At 48.8% G+C, this 22,135-nt stretch overlaps 1 protein-coding gene across 2 annotated transcripts in view; it reads right to left on the bottom strand.

Moving 5' to 3' along the window:
• The window catches only part of MORC3 (MORC family CW-type zinc finger 3), a 644,813-nt gene that overhangs the window by 101,699 nt on the left and 520,979 nt on the right, over positions 1 to 22,135 (bottom strand). The window contains exon 15 of one of the 2 annotated variants that reach the window (XM_078656878.1): positions 1,025 to 1,895. In XM_078656878.1, the coding sequence (XP_078513004.1) occupies positions 1,025 to 1,895 (871 nt within the window). The remainder of the gene's footprint in view (positions 1 to 1,024; positions 1,896 to 22,135) is intronic. The other variant, XM_078656879.1, reaches the window with a different exon arrangement.

Here is a 22,135-nt window from a genome sequence, read left to right on the forward strand (position 1 = left end):
GTAGGGGACATGGCATACAGGGATGTGTGACATGTAGTGTTTTAACTTTTGTCTGCACCAAGACACGCAGCCTGCAATGGCAGTCGTGCATGTGCTTGGTGAGGGGTCTCCTAAGGTGGCTCAATTCGAGCAGCAGCCCTTAAGGACCATCTTTAGTACCTTAGGCCCCAGGTACCAAGGTACCATTTACTAGTGATTTACAGAAGATGCTAAAGGTTTTGCCAATTGGGGGAACAGTTACACAGTTTTGCTAAAGAGCTCTGGCACTGGAGACATGGTTGTCAAGAACCCAGTGCACTTTTAGTCGAAATCACATCATCTACCAGGCAAAAAGTGGGGGCAATCATATCAAAAGGAGCACATTCATACAGATGGGACAATATACAAAGCCAAACAATACATGTGGCAGGAAACACGAAAGGAAGTCAGGCATGGAATATGCATTTACATGGTAAGGATGATATTTAAGAGATTATTCAAAGAAAATGCTGTGGATATGCTGGAAAAGTAGTAAAGTACTGGTGACCGTGTTCCTAATGATTGGACTGGTGCAGCTTTGTTAAATGTACACTTTTTCCCCAAGCTTCAGGGGCTATGTAGCTAGAACAGACCAGCCGTTGTGCCCATTTCTTAGGAGAGGAGAAATTAAAGTGCTAAAGCATTAATTTCAGAATCCAGACTTTTCTCCAGAAGTGCAAAGAAAATATACACAATTACTGCTCAACAAGATGTTTCAGGCATTACCTGTGCATTGTAGAAATAACTTTAATGTCAAACAAATGTCTGGTTATCACTTTTGATAATTTAGCTTAGGAGCACCTACCAGAAAAAAGAATGCACATGAGCAGAAGCATATCTGAATTCTCCTGGTTTCTTATGCAATTTATACACAGCATCTGGTCAATGGGAAGGGTTGTGCATTTCAAGAAGACTGGCAATAGGAGCATTGTTATACGTGAGTTTATATGGCGTAAGCATAAATACAAAGCAATGCAACTCTGTACAATGTATCATAATCACATACCTTATGTTTAAATTGATCTCTTTCAGTACTGCAGGTGTCCAACTGCCTGAACACGTTGTCGAGCTGCAGGGCAATTTCGTCCACTTCACTATTGATTTCGAGGCTTGCTCTGGTAGCACATTTCCTACATTCAGATTTGCTACTCTGTAGCATTTCACATTGCTCTTTATACGAGACCACCTCCTTCAGGGCCTTCTCATAGAGGGTTAAGATCTGCTCCTGGCTCAGACTACTAATGCCATCAACGTTGTGAATGAGCATGGCATCGCCGGGGTCTTCTTTTTTCACATACTTCTCATTCATTTCGGATAGTTGTGCCTCCAATGCTTTCACCTGCTGGGTCAGACCACGGCATTTTGCCAAGTAGCTTTCTTTTTCTTGGTCCGCAAGGCTAAGCAGACTCTTTAATCCAAAAATTGTGCTTTCAGGATCTCCAGCACATTTTGATGAGTCCTTAGGGATTTCAAGTGCAATTTTAATTTCATCCACTAAAGGCTTCTTGTCCTCATCAGGACATTCCTCTTCTTTTTTAATAAGTATAGGCTGTTTCTCAGTTTGTGTGGCAATGGTCCATTGTTCAGATGTGGTTGCAGCATCAGCTGTGTCAGCAGCTTCGGCTGTGCCAGTTATTGTGCGATCACTATTCAGGATGTCCATTGGAATCGCATCAGGCTCTGCATTTATGCTTTCACATTTGACTTTTGAAATGTCACAGTTCGGTGATGGCTTCGGAGTGCTGCTATTCTCAACAATGATAACATCGCCCTCGTCGTTTTCCTCCAAGTCAATGACACTGACCACTTCATGCTCGCTTGGCTTTGGTTTCTTTGCAGGCACAGGGGTGATGGTCCGTGAAAGTGAGCGTTTACTGCTGGGGTGGCGGGAAAAACAGAAATTATTCTTTAATGCAACATAAGACAAATTACGATTATGTGTGTTCTGTACAATACCACTAACTTAAGCATTTAACTGCATTGGAGGTTCTCTACACAAGTTACTCTGATAGAGGAACAGCCACCCTTTATTTATAGCAGCAATCAATTGTGTTTCCTTGTACACCTTGGTTTTAATTTACTTACATACTGGGGAGGTTATAACGACCTGGGAATTATGCACTCCACACAGGTAACAAACTAGAATAGGGATTCTTAACCTTTTGACTACTGTGGACATGGGATCCACACAATAATTATTAGAATCCAGGTACCCCCCCACTGAGTCATTTCTGAAAGATGCGTACTCAGAGAGAAGAATTTTCCATGATTTGAATCACAAAACAATACATGAAACAATACAGAAACAAGCATTCATCAAAAAACAAATTAAATATTTTATTTTACAAAAATTATAAATTAAAATTTGTAATTATATTGGTAGTTTGGAGCACGTCTGAAATCAACTGAGGCTCATCATCCATACTATATTCTGTTTGATGCACTTGCACTGCTCCCATGAATCAATCTGAGGACTTAATTGAAATCTGCCAATTAAAAATTCCTTCACATTGACAGGTCGTTTTAAAATTTTTAATGTTGATTATTTATGCATATACACTTTATTAATCTGCAATTTAGTTTCCTAAGCAGCTGCTGCCTCCCCAGAGTACGCTTTGCGGACCTCCAGGGGTCCCTGGATCACAGTTTAAAAACCAAGGGACTAGAGGAAACAGAATAAAAAGCGACATTACTTGCAGTCATCTCATCTAATTTAGTATAAAACAATCATACGTGCATGAGGTACCAAAGACTCCTGTATGGGGATACAGAATGTGACAGAGGCAGGGGGAGTACAAGCAATGCCACACCTACATTCATTTTAGTATTGTCATGCAGCTTTAAGGTTTGCCTCACAGCCACAGAACCTCAGACTACTTAAAACAAAAAGTGGAGGAAGGGGGCATACATCTAATAAAAAAGTAAGGTGAATGTTCTTTTTTACACATATTTAAGTTCTCTTCTTCAAACATGGAGTCAAACCTACGAATCTTTACATCTCAATAGTGATAGGTATTTTTTTTAACATTGTCAGACAATGATAAAGTGCCAGGCCATGCCACTGTCTGCCTCTTTACCCTTCAAAGGGGCAGCTCATGCCACTGCAGGACTTTCCTTCCTTGAAAAGGTCAGCACATGCAACTGCCTACTTTTTCCTCTGTCCAAAGGGTCTGCCCATGTAACTACTCAAATGTTCCAGTCTTGAAATGGCCAGACCATTCCAGTGCAAGACTTTTCTGCTCTTCGAAAGGCCAGCCCATACAATTCCCTAACCTTTACCTTTTGCCCCTTGGAAAATTGAGCCCACAACATTGCCTGAATTTACGACATTCAGATGGCCAGCCCCGGCCACAGCACTTAAAAAGGCTGCTAGAACTTTGCCTGCTAAATATCAAGGGAAATTATCAAAGTCCAGCAAGGTATTCATTCAATTCCTCACTCAGGATATACCTGTACTCAACACTGATGAATGCCATTGAAGGAAATGTGTTAGTGTGAACAGTTTCTATTGAACACCTGTAAAGCGTGACAATAGTGGACTTTGTTACAGTAAGGAAAATATTACTTACCCTGTAAGCATCTTTTCATGGCATGCAGTGCTGTAGATTCACATGCTGTGACTACACCTGCCATCTAGAGTTGGGCACGGGCGTGTGCATGGTTTTTTAAGAAGTCTTTTCAAGTCACGCTGTACTGTGACTAACTATTGCTGGTTAATGCACATGGGCATAGGCTCCATTGTTAGATTGTTTTTCCTGCACGAAGGGAGAGGACGTAGCTGGAGCATAGCGATGCACAAAGATGATCATCAAGCGGAGGAAAGATTAAGGATGAAAGTCAATAACGTCTGCAACAACTAAAGGCGTCCGGGGAGGTGGTTAGGCACCCGTGAATCTGCAGAACTACATACCACATACAGATGCTGACACAAACGGGTTTAATATTGATTGGATCAACGTATTAACTGTGTGTCTCTGAGTCTATTTGAATGTGCATCTGTATTTGACAATTGTTGGGTCTTACATTTGTCTGTCTCTATTATGCTGGTCATAATTGCAAACTGTCCATTAATTTCCTTGTGAATTATATGTATTGTATGTTTTTTTAACCTAGGAAGAATTCATTTTATTGTGTTACAATTGTATAGCTTTATGTGATTTTATATTTTGTATAATGGAATGTGAACAAAAAATGTCTTTTTAATAAAATGTTATGATAATGTATTGGATATAAGATTCAATATTTTAATATAGTGTCAACTAGTGCATCTAAACAATTGGGTCAAGGGAATTTTTCTTGTTTTGGTTATAAGTACCGCATTTCCCTTCAAAGTTTGAAGTTTGTTTTGGAGAAAAGCACATCAGCCAAGTGACGTCTGATAAAAGTATAAGCGATGCATGACTTGTGCAAATGTAGGTAACAACGTCTTGGACTGTTGCTTTGAGAGGATCAATGTTTTTAGGGAAGACAGTGTACAAACTGTTTCCACTTGACCACATAGCATGCTCTGCTAGTAGGCCGGTGGGTCTCTCTAAAAAATAGTGGTAGCTGTGATATGGCTTGCGCTCTGCTAGGGGGTTCTGGTCGCCTTCGGGTGCCTGTTCTCCATGGTGTTTATGGTGGTTGATTTTGCTTCTTGAGGTCGTGTTTGCGGCCACTCGTAGTGGTGTGCCCGGGCATCTCTACCTCTCCCTGCTCCTGTCCTGAGGTCTGGGATGATCCTGTGTTCTCCCTTGCCAGGCGCCGCCTACTCGGCCTTCCTGGGGCCTCGAGCTGTTCTTCTTGCTTCTGGCGGCTTTTGACTGCCGGCGCTGTTCTGGCTGGCAGGTTGCTCTCCATCTAGAGTGTGTTCGCCTTCTTTTCCCTCGCTTCCTTGGGTCTTCTAGGCTTCTTCTTCCTCCCTTCCTGTCTTGGCATTGGGCGGAAGCTATGTTGCCTTGTGGGGGAGTGGGGTGCTTCGGCCTCTCTGACCTTGCCCTTGGTTCCTCTGCTGTGAGTGTACAGGCCTCATCAGCCTTCTTCTTCCTCCTACATCCCATTGGGGTCAGTGGGGTTCTGTTTGTGGGGGTTCCCATTGCCTGGCAGGGACGAGGTTCTACCTGGTCCACAGATCTGGTCCCCCGTGGGGCCCTCTGTTCTGTATTGGCTGTTGGGGTCCTTTTGCAGACCCTCCTTCAAAGAGGTATTGCTAGGGTATCTATTCTACATGAAGGAATCTGCGACTAGTAGTCTATCAGATGTACGAGTTACTTACCTTCGGTAATGATGTATCTGGTAGAGACGATTCTAGCCGCAGATTCCTTCACGTGCCGCCCTTCCTCCCCTATTCTGCGAGGACCCTTGGGTTGGTCTTCGGTACTCGCCTCCCGGTGGGGGCTGTGTCTCCTGTGAGTGCCTTTCTTGTTCTTGGTGGGTGGCTCCGTCTGGGGGCTCTTCGTTCCTCCATTGGTTCTTTCGAGGATGAGGTTCCGGTGCTCTGGTGCCCTGCCGCTCTGACTACTCCAGGTTTGGGGGGGGATTGCTTTCTATCCCTGTCCTCCCCTCCCTTCCCTGCTTCTGTTGCTATCCTCTGATTAAGGGTCATCTGGCCATGTTTTGCCCTTGTCCCTTGTGGGTGGTTGCCCTCTATGTTGGGGTGGCTTGGAGGTTTGTTGTCCCTGTCTGTCCTTGCTCAGGATGGGGGTGGTAGGTTACTACGTGTGCCATGACTTTTACGCATGTTCCTTGCCTCTGGGGCACTGGGGTGGGAGGCTGTCTATGTGCTGGCAGAGTGGCTGTGCAGGGCTGTGCTTGTTCTTTCTTCTTTCCCTGCATTTGGGTTCTGCGGCGTTGACACTACTCTGTGTGGTGGTGTTAGTCACTGTTTCTTTCCAATTTTTCTGCTCTTCGCACACTGTTACCATGTTTCCACAGTTTTCTATCTGGTGGTCCCGTGTTGTGGTGCTGAAAAGTTCTGACGTAGGTGCGCCGGGGCGGGTCTTATGTGACCTCGCTGACGTCATGTACGCGGACGACGCCCGTGTGGAGTCGCGTGATGTTGCCCCGCGCGCCGGGATGCTGTGGAAAAAAAGTTTCTGGATCCAGTCTCACGCCTGGGGATAATTCTGTAAATCTGCGGCTAGAATCGTCTCTACCAGATACATCGTTACCGAAGGTAAGTAACTCGTTCTTGCTCACGCTGCCCTGCACGAGGTCTTTGTTTTCTTCGTGTGGTTCCAACGTCCACACGATGGGCTTAGGTGCTTTCCGGTATGCTTAGGTATCTTCCAGTGTCGCTCCTACTTTGACACTAGGCTGTGTCCCATTGACCCTTTCGCCGGTTTTAACAGACCGCCTGTGTCTTGGCATGTCTTCTATTTTACTACGGGCCTTTTGGCCATGGATTGGTCACCTGCCAATGCTGTCACATGTGTCTAGCTGATGCGGCTTGACCAGTGCTTCTTCCGCTATTCTACATACTGGGCCGGTATCCGCTGTCTGTCATACCATCTCTCTGGGTTTTGCTACAAGTGACACATTGCATCTGTGGCACCTCTCAAACCCTAGGTCCAGTTCCACTTCGGGCGGCGTCATGTGATTCCCTTTAACACCAGCTTATCTAGTATGTGTTTTCTTGTTCCCTACCTGCACTTGCTGGGCAGGAGTCAGCCTCTTGCCTCCATTGCCCTTTACAGGTGCAGGTTCAACAGTGTTTTTTCCACTGTTTTGGCTAGTTGACCAGTAATCGCGTTTTGCTTTGTCGATACCTCGGATCCTGCGGTTCCCTCGGGCCCTAGGCTTCGTTCATCTTCCATTTCGAATTTATGAACTTTTGCTCCAGCTCGGGCATTCTGGCTCTGGGCTTTATTTCCATCAACCCAATATACACAAAAGAGGTTTTCGTGCTGTTCTTGTCTGCATGTGGTACCTTTTCCTTCCATTGATCTCCGCTCTCTTCAGAGCATTAAGTCCCAAAATATGGGAACCCTCTTTAGAAGAACTTTCGCACCAGAGGAAAAATATAAGAGCCAAGGGGAAAAAAACTCCCATCAAGGGCTTGACAAGCAGCCCAAGCAAAGCAGAAGGCCTAATCTCAGGGCCAAGTCTGCGCAACAACTCCGGCAGAACACACACACACACATAATCAACAAAAGGGCCGTCCAGCAGCTAACAATGCCAAAGTCCCAAGGAAGGACGCAAATGGCCAGAAAACACACTCCACAGCCAGAACAACTGGCCTAAAAAGGCCCAAAATCAGCCCAACTCCAGAGTCACTGAGGAGGAGACGGAGGAGGATAAGGCGGAGGAGGAGGATGGAGCCCCATCAAAAGCCTTTGGATGTCGGAGTCGGCCGGAGCATGGAACAGGCTGTCATCAAACGGAAGGTCGATGAATCGCTCCCGAATATTCTCACGGAATACTCTGTCCCGAAGGCAAGCATGGCAACGGAGAGCGACTGAGGAAGCCTTGGCACGGCCCAGCACCTCTGAGATGTCCAGAGCGGAGCGGAGAATAAACACCGCAAGCTCCTGGTCATCCAACGCATGATGCCCTAAGTCCACCAGACCAGTCTCCAGGGACGCTGCGGTTCCCAGAGACTCAGCAGAGTCCCACAAACAGGAGGAGGCCCTAGCCAGAACACACAAAGTGTTAAGGGCCCGCAGGGCAGCGCTGGTCGCGGCAACATGTTGTGCCCCCAAGAGTCAAGCCAGCGGGTCTCCTGGGACGGCGGAGTCAACAGTGGCGGTAGGGAGGGAAAAGCAGTCCGCCAAAGGAGGCTGGCGGCCGAGGGGTGAAGGGAAAGACATGCCGGGTTACGCGGCGCCGGGAGGTGCCGGTCCAGAAGATGCTGAGGCACCGGTTCCCCCTGAAGCAGGACACTGCCAAGGAGCGAACCTTCAAAGGGAAGTAAGATTTCCCTCCCACCAAAGCCCTGGTGGAGGACCTCCAAGACCTGGTCTGCCGGAAAGTGAGCCACCGGGTCATTCATGGGCAGGCTGCCCACAGCCGTGGACACCGCATGAGCGAAGGCCGCACTCGCCTCCGTAGGGCCCAGCGTCGGAGAAAGCAGTTCCTCTGTGGGCGACGGCTGCAAACTAAGGCGGCCGTCCGAGAGGCCAAGCGGGACGGGCAAGGCCCAGACCTGGAAGTTAGAGGGAGGCAAAGAATGAGGGACCTGCCGCTCTTCTGACAAACACCTCTGCCACAGGAAGGGCGGGGAGCCGACCTTCGATGCCAGTGAAAAAGACACCACAAGGTGGCCGACCCGACCCCCACGAGGTAGACATTTGCATGGAGGAACAAGACGGGCCCGGGGAGTGACACGAAGTCCACAGCCAGCCGCGGCCCAGAATGAGGAGTAGATTGCCCGGCAACCCATGTGGCGGTGCCAGAGACGAGTCAGCCTCCGACTCGCCCTCCAACCAGGCAGGTGCTTGTGGGATCCCCACCCGGCCCGACCCGGAGCGGGACGAGGAGGGTCCACGACCCCTGTGGCTCTGCACGGTCCAGCTGCTGCCGGCGCCGTAAGGGCGTCACCTCGGCCTTAGACAGGACCACTTTATCAAAGGACCGAGAGGAGCTCGGGGATGCGACCAGAGCCCCGGCGACCTCCAGCGACACCACATGGACTTCCACGGGAGTTTGCGGTGAGGCAGACACGCAGTGGCCTGAAGGAGGTGCCCCAGAGGAGCCGAACCCCAACAGCACCACATCCTTCAAGCCTGGATCCGAACTAGTCTGCGCCGCGGAGAGACCCGCTCAAGGCAAGGGATCCGCCAACGCCCCAGGAGGGGAAGGCGGAGGAGACATCAGCGAGGCCTGGAAAGCCGCTGCGTATGTCTCCATCTGGACTCTCGACGCCCCAACACCGGGAAACGGTGGATAGGACGACAGGCGGGGCCGCATCACCCGCAGAGAGTCCATGCCCCCGGCAGGTCGGAAACCAGCCCCATGGGACAAACTGCAACACTTACCCACCGGGGAGCGGGCTCACATGACATCGGAGAAGGGCGAGGACGACGACCACGGGCGTATCTGAAGCCATCTGCCAAAGCAGACCGAGGGGAGGACGCCGACCTGGAGAGACGCGCCGAGAGAAGTTTCATCTGACGCGCCCACCGCAACTTCGGCTTCAACTGTTGGCATGCCGCACAATCAGTGGGTCTGTGATCCTCCCCCAAATCACCACATACAAATGAGGTGAGGGTCCTTCGCGGACATAAGACGCCCTCAAAACGTGCAAGTTTTGAAGCCCAAAGGCATTCGCACACTGTTCTACCAAAAGAAATGGAAGAAAAAAGGGCCCAAAACAGGCCCGTAGCAAGGGCTGGAACCGCGATGCACACGGAAAAGTAAAAAAACTGACGTAGGCGCGCCGGGGCGGGTGTTATGTGACCTCGCTGATGTCACGTACGCGGACGACGCCTGGGCAGAGTCGCGTGATGTCGCCCCACCCCCCAGCGCGGAGGGATGCTGTGGCATGAAGGAAAGAGCCTGCATGCATCCTCTGTGCAAGACAGAGCAGATTTAGAAGAGCAACATCCTCCCCTTGCCCGGGAGGAACCACGGTCCCCTGCAAGCTAGGTAGGAGAGAACCAGGCACGACAGTGAAAACAGTCAGGATTAATTTAAGTGCCCCGGATCACAAGAAGCAAGCATTCTGAAGAAATACGCCCCAAGAAAGATCACAGTATTATCCAAGCAGAAGTGTGGAAACACCTGTGCAGGGCAGCAGGGAAAGTGGAAAAAACGCTGTAGGAGAAGTGGTCAGAAAAAGAAACCACATACAGCAGAGATATAGATGCTAATGTAGTACCTTGGAGGACGAGCCCAATAAGGGCTGTGTGCCCAAGTCTGTACTAATAGCACTAAGCCTTGCCGCACAGCGGTGTAGGTGGTGTGAGCCGTAAAAGCAGGGTCGGGAGCACTGCAGACAAGCTGGACCAAAGGCACCTGAAGTGCAATAGAGCGATGCTAACAGTAGGATCGCAGTAGAAAAGACAGACAGGAACTCCCTGAAGGATGTATGTGAGGAATACTCCTTAGGAGGGTACTAAGGCAAAGGCAGTCACTCAGTACCAGCATTTACCCCACATAGGGTAAGGGTCCACCCCTGATAAGGGATCCTCTTGGGCAAAACACACAGTCAGAGGACTGAAAAGAAGATCAAACCAGCCATATGGCTGAACGTTGACAAATAGGAGATGGCTTAACAGCCACGACATTAACCGGGTGACCTACTATACCCGTGTGTTACATAGGTTTAGCAAAATAAGGCAGAGAAAGATGCAAGATTTATTGCAATCCGAGCAAGAGCCGGGAGACTGCCGAATCCACGTAGCGATCAAAAAGGTCCACACCATTGAACGGTAGATCGCTGGATAAGGTACCCCTAGGTGTATTAAGCGCACCAGGCCACTCGCGCGCTCTGCTTTAATATAGCGTGATATTTGGTGATTTTAACACCATTTCCCCTATTTTAGTACTTGTGTTTCTACTTGATTTCTTGACCCTGCTTTTACTGCTCACATAGCGCGCATAGTTGCACTATAATCGTGGAGCTCACCGCTACTTGAGCGGGTCCTTTGCCGGTGCAGTTCTTGTTTAGCCGCCATCTTGGGGGGAGAAAGCGATGTTTTGTGGGCGCCATCTTAGGGAGCGCTCTAGTGCTCCGGCGGCCAAGCCTGAAGCCTACTTAAGACGCTTGTACAGGTGGGTCAGCCTGGATAAGATACCCCTAGGTGTATTTTTTATTTTATTTATTTTATTTATTTATGAAATTTTTATATAGCGCAGACTTTACCCGAAGGCGTCAGAGCGCTTCACAATAGGAACAGAAAGTAAACATAATGAGAAACATTACAAAAGAACAGATTACAAAAGCATACGTTACGTTACATAAGGTAATAGTGACAATTGTGAGCAAACAAAATACATGAGGTAGTAAAAATTGTGAGCAACCAAAAATACATGAGGTAGTAAAGGTAATAGTGACAATTGTGAGCAAACAAAATACATGAGGTAGTAAAAATTGTGAGCAACCAAAAATACATGAGGTAGTAAATAGTGCACAAGAGGAAAAGTGACAAGTGTGCAGTTACAAGAGAAAACAAAGTATAATGTGAGGTATAATACTGCAATAAATGCTAGACACTCAGGCACAAGAACAAGCGTTACGTAGGCAAAGGTGGCACTTGTGCAAGTATCAAAGGTATAAACATGTGAGAGGTAGCAACCGTGTGTTACAAGGGCAAAGTGGTGTGTGCATGTTACAAAAGGGCACCGAACACAAGTACATGGAAAATACTGCAAAAAGGCAGACACTCCAACCACAGGAATACACTGGGAAGGCACTTCCATGGTCATGGAAAGTAGAAATTATCAGTAGTGGGAAGTCTTCCTCCAAATAGCAAGAGGACGTGAATTACTTTTGGAGGTGTCTCTGGAGGAGGAGAACTTTGAGGTCCCTTTTGAAGGCCTGGGAGGAGGCGGTGGTCCGGAGCTGAGGCGGAGAGGAGTTCCAGATTCTCACTGCGTTGCCTGAAAAGGATTGGGCCATTGTTCTTTCCTTCTTGAAAGTGGGAGGTTCAAGCAGTAGATTCTCCGCATTGCGTGAAGGTCTAGAGCCTCCAGAGAGTTTCAGTTTATTCGCCAGGTAGCGGGAAGAGGAGGAGTGCAAGGCTTTGTGGGTGATACAAGTGGTCTTGTAGATAGCTCTAGCCTCGAAGGGAAGCCAGCGGAGGGTGGATAACATCTGTGTGATGTGATCGCTTCTTTTGGCCCCATAAATGAAACGAGCTGCTGAATGGAAGACAGACTTAAGTGGGGACAGGTGAGATTTGGGGAGGCCAGTAAGAAGAGAATTGCAGTAGTCTAGTCTGGAGAGGACCAGCGATTGCACCAGGGTTATAAGGTCCTGCTCCGGGAAGAAGCAAAGGATTCCCCAAAGAAGGCGCAGTTGGTAACGAGCAGATTTTGCAATAGTATTAAGCGCACCAGGCCACTCGCGGGCTCTGCCTTAATATAGCGTGATATTTGGTGATTTTAAAACCATTTCCCCTATTTTAGTATTTGTGTTTCTACTTGATTTCTTGATCCCTGCTTTTACTGCTCACATAGCGCGCATACCTGCACTATAATCGTGGAGCTCACCGCTACTTGAGCGGGTCCTTTGCCGGTGCAGTTCTTGTTTAGCTGCCATCTTGGGGGGAGAAAGCGACGTTTTGCGGGCGCCATCTTAGGGAGCGCTCTAGTGCTCCTGCGGCCACGCTTGAAGCCTACTTAAACCGGTCATGGAAACGCGCAGCGGTTGCGGGCGCGCCGTAATCGCGCCGGAGGTGCGCCAGAGGTAAGCCCGTTTGCGCCCGTTCGCGCACGGTCGGGCCCAGGGACCAGGACCCCTGCTTCACCAACTAACCTCCCACTTATCTATTCTCGCTCGGCACTCCTGCTCTTAAAAGGCGACTTATCTCTCTCATGTCGGCACTCTTTAGATCTGGTGCACGGCTGTTTCTCATGCCAGTATTGCACCTTCAAAGTAACAGAGCCGGTTGAAATCAGAGGGAAGATGGAGGTCGAACTGAAAATGGCATTAGTAAATTGTCGCTCACTGCCGAAGCATTCCACTGAAACCTCCCTTTTACTTCACAGTACGGCTCTCAACATACTTCATCACTGAAAATTGGTTAGGACCAAACTCTGGTCCCGATATTGTCCAGGCCTTACCGCCTGGATACTTGATACAACATAAGGACAGAGTGTCCAAAGTTGGAGGAGGGGTTGCCATTATTTACAAAGATTATATAGCCTGTCGTTTGTTAGATAGTTCTATCTCAGACTGTGAAAGTGCACATTTCTCCATCTCGCTATCCCCAGAAACCTCATTTTCAGGGCTCTTGATATATCGTTCTCCTGGCCCCCCAGGGCAATTCCATGAAGGACTGGTTGAAATAGTAATGGACCTGGTTAGTACAGTCTCCAATTTTATGGTGATGGGGGACTTGAACTTCCATTTTAATAGTCCACTAGATTCCATTGCTACAGACCTGACTAAAGATATGGGGACCTAGAATTTGAGTCAAAAAGTCCAACATGCTACCCACTCTAGAGGGAATCTTTTGGACCCTTTATCTCGAACATCCCAGGTTTAACTACGGATGACCCTTATCCGATCCCATGGTCGGACCACATGGTAATCCCTTTTACCTGGAAGGTGCCCTGCCCCAGTACAATTACATCCTCCCACAGAGCATTAGCTAGACATTGGCCCAAACTTGAGCTCCATGAATGGTCAGAAATCTTGAAGACTGAACCTTCTGCTAACCGGGACATAGATAGAGCAAATATGGATTTTAACCAGTGGATAGAACAGTCTTTAGACAGCGTGCTCCCAAAAAAATCTATTATTAAAAAGAAAGGCTCCATTAACCAACCTTGGTTTAATTTGGAACTTAGGACTCTTAAACAAGAGTGTAAACGGGAGGAGAGGCAATGGCAGAAAGATTTCAATCCTGTGAAGAAAAGTAAATATAGAGCCGCCATAAAGAACTATAAGTCCGCTCTAACTACCGACAAACCTACTTTTAACGCAGACAAAATTGAGACCTCCGCCAACGCCCCTAGAGAGATGTTTAGAATTGTAAAGTCCCTGCTAAAAGCCCCTGATCCGCTGCCCACCTTAGATGAAACAGGCGCCCGCTGTGAAGAACTGCCGAACTTTTTTGCCACTAAAATTCAAAAGATCCTCATCACGCTTCCTCCCACATCATCTGTTGAACCCCACTCCTTGTTTTTTACTTCGGTCAATTCAACTTTTCCTCAGCTTTCTGCTTTTTCTCTTCTCAAGGAAGATCTTCTACCCCCTCTTCTGAATGCCATAAAGAATGGCTCGCCGCTTGACCCCGCCCCAATGAACATCCTAAACTCAGTCCTGCCTGTCATCAGCACACCTATTGTTAACTTGGTTAATTCTTCTATAGAGTCAGGTACGGTCCCTAGAGAGTGGAAAATGGCTATGGTCAAGGCCTTGATAAAGAAACCTAACCTTGACCCAGGTGATTTTTCTAACTATCGCCCCATTTCCCTGCTCCCGGGTATCAGTAAATTGACTGAAAGGTTTGTCAACAACCAACTGGCTTCTTTTTTAGAATTACACTATCTGCTTCACCCATCCCAAACAGGGTTCCGAAGAGGTCAAGGAACAGAAACAGCTCTGTTGAAGGTAGTTGAGGAGTCCAGGAGGATTTTGGACGCAGGTGGCAGCGCGGCCATCATCCTCCTGGACCTCAGCTCCGCCTTCGATACGGTTAATCACTGTATCCTCCTATCTCGCCTTAATAACATCGGAGTCACGGGCAAGGCCCTTGGGTGGCTTGAATCTTTCCTCAGGGATAGGTTTTTCAAGGTGTTTGCGGACAACAGCTGCTCCCACCCGGTTCCGTTGCAGTGTGGGGTGCCGCAGGGCTCCTCCCTCAGCCCCACACTGTTTAACGTGTACATGGCTCCCCTGGCGGAGATAGTGGCCCCTTTCGGGCTCCAACTGATAAGCTACGCCGATGACACCCAGCTGGTGGTCTCCTTGAATCAGGAAGAACATCTTCCTATGAATCTGTGCAACTGTCTGGAAGCGGTCGCAAGCTGGATGGACCTGTCCCATCTCAAGCTGAACGGCGGAAAGACTGAGCTGATGTTACTCGGAAGGCGGGCCACATTTGACAACTCTATATCCTGGCCCCTCTGTATGGGTCCTGGCCCCACTCCTAAAACTGAGATTAAGAGCATTGGCTTTTGGCTTGATGCGGAATTGTCATTCAGGCCCCAGGCAAGAAAAACAGCGGCCACTTGCTTTGGCCTATTAAAGACAATCCTCAAAATCCTCCCTCAACTACCAGAAAAAGCCAAAAAAATTCTAATCCAGTCACTAATTCTTTCTAGGATAGATTATGGCAACGCAATCTACTTAGGAGCTCCAGCATCGGTGACCCAGCAACTTCAGATCGTTCAGAACTCGGCGGCAAGACTGCTAACAGGCACCAGCCATCGCTCTTCAGCTAGACCCGCGCTGAACGCCCTTCACTGGCTTCCGGTGAAGGAGCGGATTCATTTTAAGACACTCTGCATGGCACATAAAACTTTCTACGGGAAAGGCCCTCCTATTTTAGATGGGATGGTCAGACCATACAAAGCTCTCAGAAACCTTCGCTCCAATGATCTGAATCTTGCAGTGATCCCTAGAATTAACAGGTCCCGCTCTCGTGCCAGTCTTTTCTCATACAATGCAGCAAAATTGTGGAACTCCCTTCCTCCATCTTTTCGTCAGGAGCCCAATTTGCTTGCATTTCGGAAAAAGTTAAAAACCTGGTTCTTTCCTAGGATCTAGAGCTTCTGGCCCTGGCCCTCTGCACTTTAATTCCCCTTTGGTCCTTTCCTAAGCGCTGGGATGCTCCAGAGTAGCCATGCGCTATAGAAGAGTCTTTTTCATTTCATTTCATTGCTGAGGGCATTCCAAACATTATCCTGAAAACAACTGTTGCGCAGCCATGCATGGCAGCGCAAAGCCACAGATGAAGCAAGAGCTCGTCCCACAGAGTAAGTGGCATCAAGGGAAGTTTGGAGCGAGAAGTGCGCTATACCCCTGCCAACAAACAGAAGCCAAAGCAACTGTGACCGAGACTCCTCTGGAACAGAAGGGAGAAGGTTCTCGACCAAGTCCCAAAAGGTCGAGGATGCACTCGCGAACACACACGCAGTATTCAATGCGCGGATACTAGCACTGGTAGAGGCAAAAAGCTGGCGAGCACACGCGTCCAGCCACCGAGACTCCCTAGTGGGAGGTAATAATTGCAAGGCGGATAAAGACTAAGTCAAATGCCGCCTGAACAACGAGTCCCTGAGCCGTAGGGTTACTGGACAGGCAGAGTGGATCACCTGGAGCAGGATGGTGCCTACAAGCAATAGCCCTATCAACAGGGTCACCCGAAGAGGGCCTTGCCGATGTGCCGCGCAAAATGTCAAATAAAGAGCCGCCAAATGGCAGCAAATGCTCCACCTCAATAGGCTCCATATGGAGCAGATCCATTAAAGGATCAGAAAGCATGGGGACCACAGGAGGTTGAAATCAAAGAATAGCAGCCGCTCTGTGAATAGCACATGCATAAGAAGCACTAGTTTCAGTTGCCATCCGGTTAGGCGATAATAAACCATCAGTAGGAGACGGTTGGAGACTAAGCCATCCACTTGACAACAAGAGTGGAGGAGCCGGAGACTGATGGCGTCGATGGATGCCGAGTTGGGAGTTGTCTGGACGTTGACAACCTCCAGAGGGGACTCGACCTGGACGCCGTCCAACGTCGATCCCACCGCTAAATGTGCACGTTTGGGCAAGCAGTGCATCGAGTCGGGCGTCGGGGACGGCGCCGCCTTCGGCATCAGCACAGAAAGCTGCTCAGGCTATGCGATGACTAACGGGGTGGGCTGGACGGGTGACTGGGAGGACCCACCGGGTCGTGTCCCATCGGCATCGTATCGGCTCCTGAACCGGAGCCGATGCACACAACCGGTGCCGAGGAAGAAACCGCCGGCGAGGACGCGACATGAGTGCCTTCCACCTCTTTGGGATCCGAAAGGCGCAAGGAGAGGAGGGTGACCCAAAGTAAGACTGGAGTGCAAAAGAATAAGCCTCCATTTGGGCACGCGTCGCTCCAACCCCCGGAAAGTGAGGGTATGGAGAAAGCTGCTGCCGGGCACCCTTATCCTGGTCTGGAGCGAGAGGAGCGGGCACCAGCAGTACGCGCATGGGAGAAAGACCTTCATGCCCAACGATTGTGCTTGCGTTTACCTGCCTTTGAATGTCGTTCACGGGAACAACCTCTGGAACGAGGGAGAGTGGCGGCGCGAAGGTGCTGGACCTGTCAGCCGCGCGGCCAGCAGTATAATGCGACGCTGTCTCAGGGACTTGGGTTCATCCTCCAACAGGCGTCGCAGTCATTGAAGTCATGGTTTCATTCAGAGGCACGACATACAGATGAGGTGCGGTTCAGGGCCATCTGACGTGCACAGGCTTCACAGGTTTTAAAACCTGAAGGCATTGCACACTGTTCCTGCGACACCAAAGGTGTCGAGAAGGCCTAAAACCAGGCCAAGGAACTACTGGTTTCCCAGGATCCGCGTTGGGACGCGGAAAAGGAGAAAACTGACGTCAGCGCGCCAGGAGGGGCATATATGGCTCCGCTGACGTCATGTCTGTGGAAGACGTCAGGGCGCTGCTGCGGAAAGTTTTCCGGATCTAGTCTGACGCCTGGGGAAGTCAAGGAATCTGCGCCTAGACGTCTCTATCAGATTATGTAGGTAAAACATAGCAGTTGTGTTATCCGTCCGGACAACAGTTACCTTTCGTTGGATTCGGGGGAGGAAAGCCATATGGGCTAACTGGATGATTTAAACAGGATTGCCCTGAATTGGCTAGACACTACACTCCTTGGTATTTTGAAGAACTGAAAAGTGAAAAACGGTTTGTAGAAGACTGGAGAGCAAATGGCATGTCTTGAAATCTTTCTCTGATAAAAAAAGCATACAAGCTTGCATTAGGGAACTATCATAAGAAGATTAGAGAACCATGAAGATCCTACACTAGAACTGTTTATAGTAATAAAAGAATTTACAAAGCCTCATGTCTGTACTTCTATTATTCCAGGCTTCTCAATTTTTATGCAAAGCTCTTGAAGATTACTTTGAGGGGAAAATCAAGAAAATATATTGTAGGAAGCTGGCTCTTCATATAGTATACGAAAAAGAGGTATACTGTGAAGAGTCCAGGAATCCCTCATAAGTGGTTAGGGGTTTGCTCTAGCAATCCCACTGTGAGCTCTTAGGGGGTAGTGTGGTCGAGCAGCCATAGGCTTATCAGAGCAGTGTTACACATCTGCAGAACACACAGGGTCAATAAATTATGCACACGACTCAAGGAGATCCACACCAATTTATGAAAACAATATATCTTTCTATAACATTTGGCACCAAAATCATTCCGGTCAGGTAAGTATGTTTCGAGATAGAAATAGTTATCATTTTCAAAAGATGACAGTGCAATTTTCAGAGGAGGCAATGTTATCCTAGGGAGGAAAAATAAATACTGCATACAAGCTCTTCACAGCGACTTTACAAAACCAATCTCCTGGACTTAAGGTGAGTAGGGGGCAAGGTTCAAGGCAGCCGCAACAACAGGTCACCTTGGGCTTCGAGAGTCTGGAGGGTCTGGGGACCACACTGGCACTTTTGGCCCACTTCAACTTGGGCTAGGGGACTTGGGGCAATGGAGCTATTGGTGTCGCGTTTTTAGGTAGTCCGAAATCCTCACAGCTCTTCTGGGGTGCTTGCAGGGGAGCAGCTTCGCTCATGCATGAGATTTCCTGGGTCGTAGTTAAAGGCTGGAAGTCCTCTCAGGCTTTTGGAGGTACAGGTAGGAGTCGTCTTCTTTGGCGCAATTGTCGAGGAGAGCAGTCAGGCCGGTAATTGATGGTCTTCTGTTCTTGCAACTCTTCAGCGTCCATCTTCTTCTTTCAAGTCGTCAGGATCTGCTTTTCTGGTGCCAGGGGCTCTCCTAAATCCTAAATCTAGAGGCTTTAGGGCAGTGTAGGGTAGCAGACAATGGGCTACTTACACATGGGGTCACTATGCCCCCTATATGACCCCTTCCTGGTAAGTGGGCATAACCCTGTCCCAGAGTTCTTAAGTTTGCCATCAAAAAGATGGTAGACTCTGAAATGTTGTGGCCCCATCAGGTATCCCACCTTAGGGGTGGAACTAGCCTGAAGGTGAGCACGCCTCTCTGACTACTAATTTGTCCCAAATGGGCCATGGTCAGTAGGGGTGGCATCCCTCCAAGGGAAGCCAGATTTTCAGGTCACGCTGCTGGAAGGGGCTTAAAACACCCTCTGCTGGAGCAGGCTTTGTTCCTGGCCTCCTGAGAGCATTGGACCTCACCCCTGGGGCTCAGAAACTCATTGGTAGTGGCAGGCTGGTCAGGATCAGTCAGCCAGCACACTAGAAGTTGGTAGGTTTTCAGGGGGCACCTCCAAGGTGCCCTCTTGGAGCATCTATAAATAAATCCATCACAGGAATCCGTGTGGGTTCATTAATAATAGATGTTTGATACCAAAAATCTTTGGTTTCAGGGAAGCCATCAAGCAGCTGGGGGATCTAGTTTTCACCAATGTTCAGCACATGTACTTAAAATGGCTTCCCTGGTAACGTCTACTGGTAGTAATTGAACTGGCCAGCACAGGGACATATTTGCACATGCAGATATGTCCACACATGCGGTATAGTGCACCCTGCCTTACGCCTGTAAGGCCTGCTGTAGGGGTCTTTTATGGCTGTGTGTCATGTTGTGTTTTCACTTTTGTCTGCACCAAGGCGTGCAGTCTCTATGAGGTAGGTGAGGGGTCCCTTAAGTTGGCATAATACATGCTGCAGCCATTAGGGACCCTCTTTGGTACCCATAGCCTAGGTACTTGGGGTACCATTTACTAGGGACTTACAGGGGTGCTCTGGGAAAGTGGGTTTCTGTTGCAGTACCCACCCCCACACATTTTGCCTGGCTTTTAATGCAACGTTGACTGTAGAGTACTGGGTCCCTGCTGTCCAGGTTCCCAGTACCAATATTCTTTCCCTAAAACTGTTATGCTACTGGCACTTCAGCCCCCCCCCCATAAGTCCCTAGTAAATAGTACCTTGGTTACTAGGGCACTGTGACTGAAGTGGGGTCCCCTAGGAACCCCTCACCCAGGCCATGTAAACTGCAGCCTGCATTCTTTGGTGCAGGGAAAAATGACAAAGTCGACACAACACACTGCCTGTGTGCCATGCCGAGCAGCAATGCGTAAGGTATAGCTAAGTTGCCCCTTCAGCATGCCTTACAAGCCCTAAGGCAGGGTGCACTATAAAGGAGTGGACATATCTGCATGAGAAGATATGCCCCTACAGTATCCAAGTCTATTCTTAATATTGTAAGTGCCAGTGAAGCCATAGAGTGTACATGGGTTGGAAACTAGACCACTCGAGTTCCCCAGCACCATGATGACTTCACTGAACCCATGAGTGTTTGGTACCAAACAACTCCTTTCAAACCCACACTGATGCCAGCATTGGATTTATTGAAACATACCCAGAGGTGCCCCCTGAAAACCTACCAACCCTGGTGTGGTCTCCGACTGGCTTCAGGCAGCCTGACACCACCAGACATGTTTCTGGACCCCTGGGCCAAGAGCCCTTGCTCTCTGAGGCCAGAAACAAAGCCCATCCTGGGCAGAGATGGCACACCTCCTCCCCCAGGATGAGCACAGTGCTCGAGAGGGAAGCTTCAAAGACCTTGCCGCCTTTGTAATGCGACTCCAGCCTTTGCTGCTCGCAGCAGATGGCAGCCCCGGGTTCAAACACCCACTTTGAGAACAGGGCCAACTTCAACACTCAGGTGCTGGAGGCGAAGTGAAGCACATTTATCAGTGCCCACCATCTTGAAGATGGTTGGACATATCCAATCAGTGCTAAGGCTATGCCCCCCTCCACTTCCCACAGCAGTGTGGCATAATAGTGGGTGTGGACACCTCAAGTAAGAGACCCATTGGTCTCTTACCTAGTAAATCTAGTATTTAGGTCGCACCCCCAGACCCTTAAATCAGATTACTGGTGACCTAAGAAGAACTGGATACTACAGTGTCGCACCAGGAGAGAAGACTACAGACACCAACTGAGTTCGGCCCAGCTCTAGAAGGCCTGACTGAAGCCCTTGACGATCCTGCGCCCAAGACGATCCGTTCTGCAGCCCAGCGACCTCCAAAGCCTTGGGTAATACTGCCTGCCTTTGACAATGATCAAGATCTCCAGTGGACCGCAGACCTGTCCAGAAGAAACCAACTTTAAAGAACTCTGCCCTGAGGAACAGAAAAAGCCACCATCGGACACACCCCTGCACCTTACACCCTCGGTCTGAATCCAAATGACCCACCAGTCCTATGAAGGTTCACCAGCACTTCTGAGCAAGAGTCCACTGTGGGCTGACCCCTACCAGACTTCCCCTCCACGCCTGCAGCCTCAAATCGAAGACTCCCCATTCAGCTACAATCTGCCCAGTAAGACCTTTGCAACGCCTTAGGACACCCCTGCATTTAAGGCCCCCAAACCTTGGGGAGGGCGACCAACGGTGCTCCTATGTCCCCTAACATCTCCACTTATCTGGGCAGCTGTGGGTTTTCTTTGTCCGGCCTCCTGGCCTGAGCCTGCAGCCTTTCTTCAAAACCGATCTACCCCCATTGGCTTGCATTGGGCACCCAACACTGTCTTGGCACTCTGCACATGCCTCCCCTGTGCTGCTGAGGGTGTAAGTTTGCTGCTACCTTGTGGGCCCCTCCTTGTTTTCCTCCTATAGGTGAATATTGCTCAACTGAAAAATTGCAATAAGAGTCCACTTTTTAAAGCAAAAAGTATTTCTTGTGAAAAACGTATTTACCTTAGAACGTATATCTTCGTCAAATAAAACTGAAATGAAGCTTATTTTTATAAAATTGGTGCAGATCTCCTTTTTGAGTCGTGTGTCATTTATTAATTACTGTGTGCATAACAAATGTCTTACATGCCTCTGTGTCAAGCCTAAGGCTGCTCGACCATGCTACCACAAATATAGAATTCTTGGCTTACATTGAGCCCTGTACACTTCTGGGGAATCTCTGGACTCTTTACCCAATATAACCACTTAGTTGTATATCACAAATTTCCAGCTTCCTACAGGTGCTAAAGGTATTGCCAAATGGGTGAACAATTGTACAGTTTTGGGAAAGAGATCTGGCACAGGGGTCCTGGATAGCACAAACCCAGTGCACTTCCAGTCAAAATTGTTTCGAATACCAGGCAAAAGGTGGGGTGACCATGTCACAAAGGGGCACGTTCCTACATTTACCAGAACTTTTCCAATTCAACAACTCTACTAGTTGTCCTGTTCTCCCCCAATCATAACATCCCCACTACAAAACCACAGGCTTTACCCGGGGAGTTTGAGCTTGTCACCTAAGAGCAAGTACCTGACATATTGAGTAATGTTAAATCAGGTTCCCCTGCTGATTTCTCTCCCCCGTTTGTCATGGTG

This window comes from Lissotriton helveticus, chromosome 8, assembly GCF_964261635.1.
Source record: "Lissotriton helveticus chromosome 8, aLisHel1.1, whole genome shotgun sequence".
NCBI classification, from domain to species: domain Eukaryota; kingdom Metazoa; phylum Chordata; class Amphibia; order Caudata; family Salamandridae; genus Lissotriton; species Lissotriton helveticus.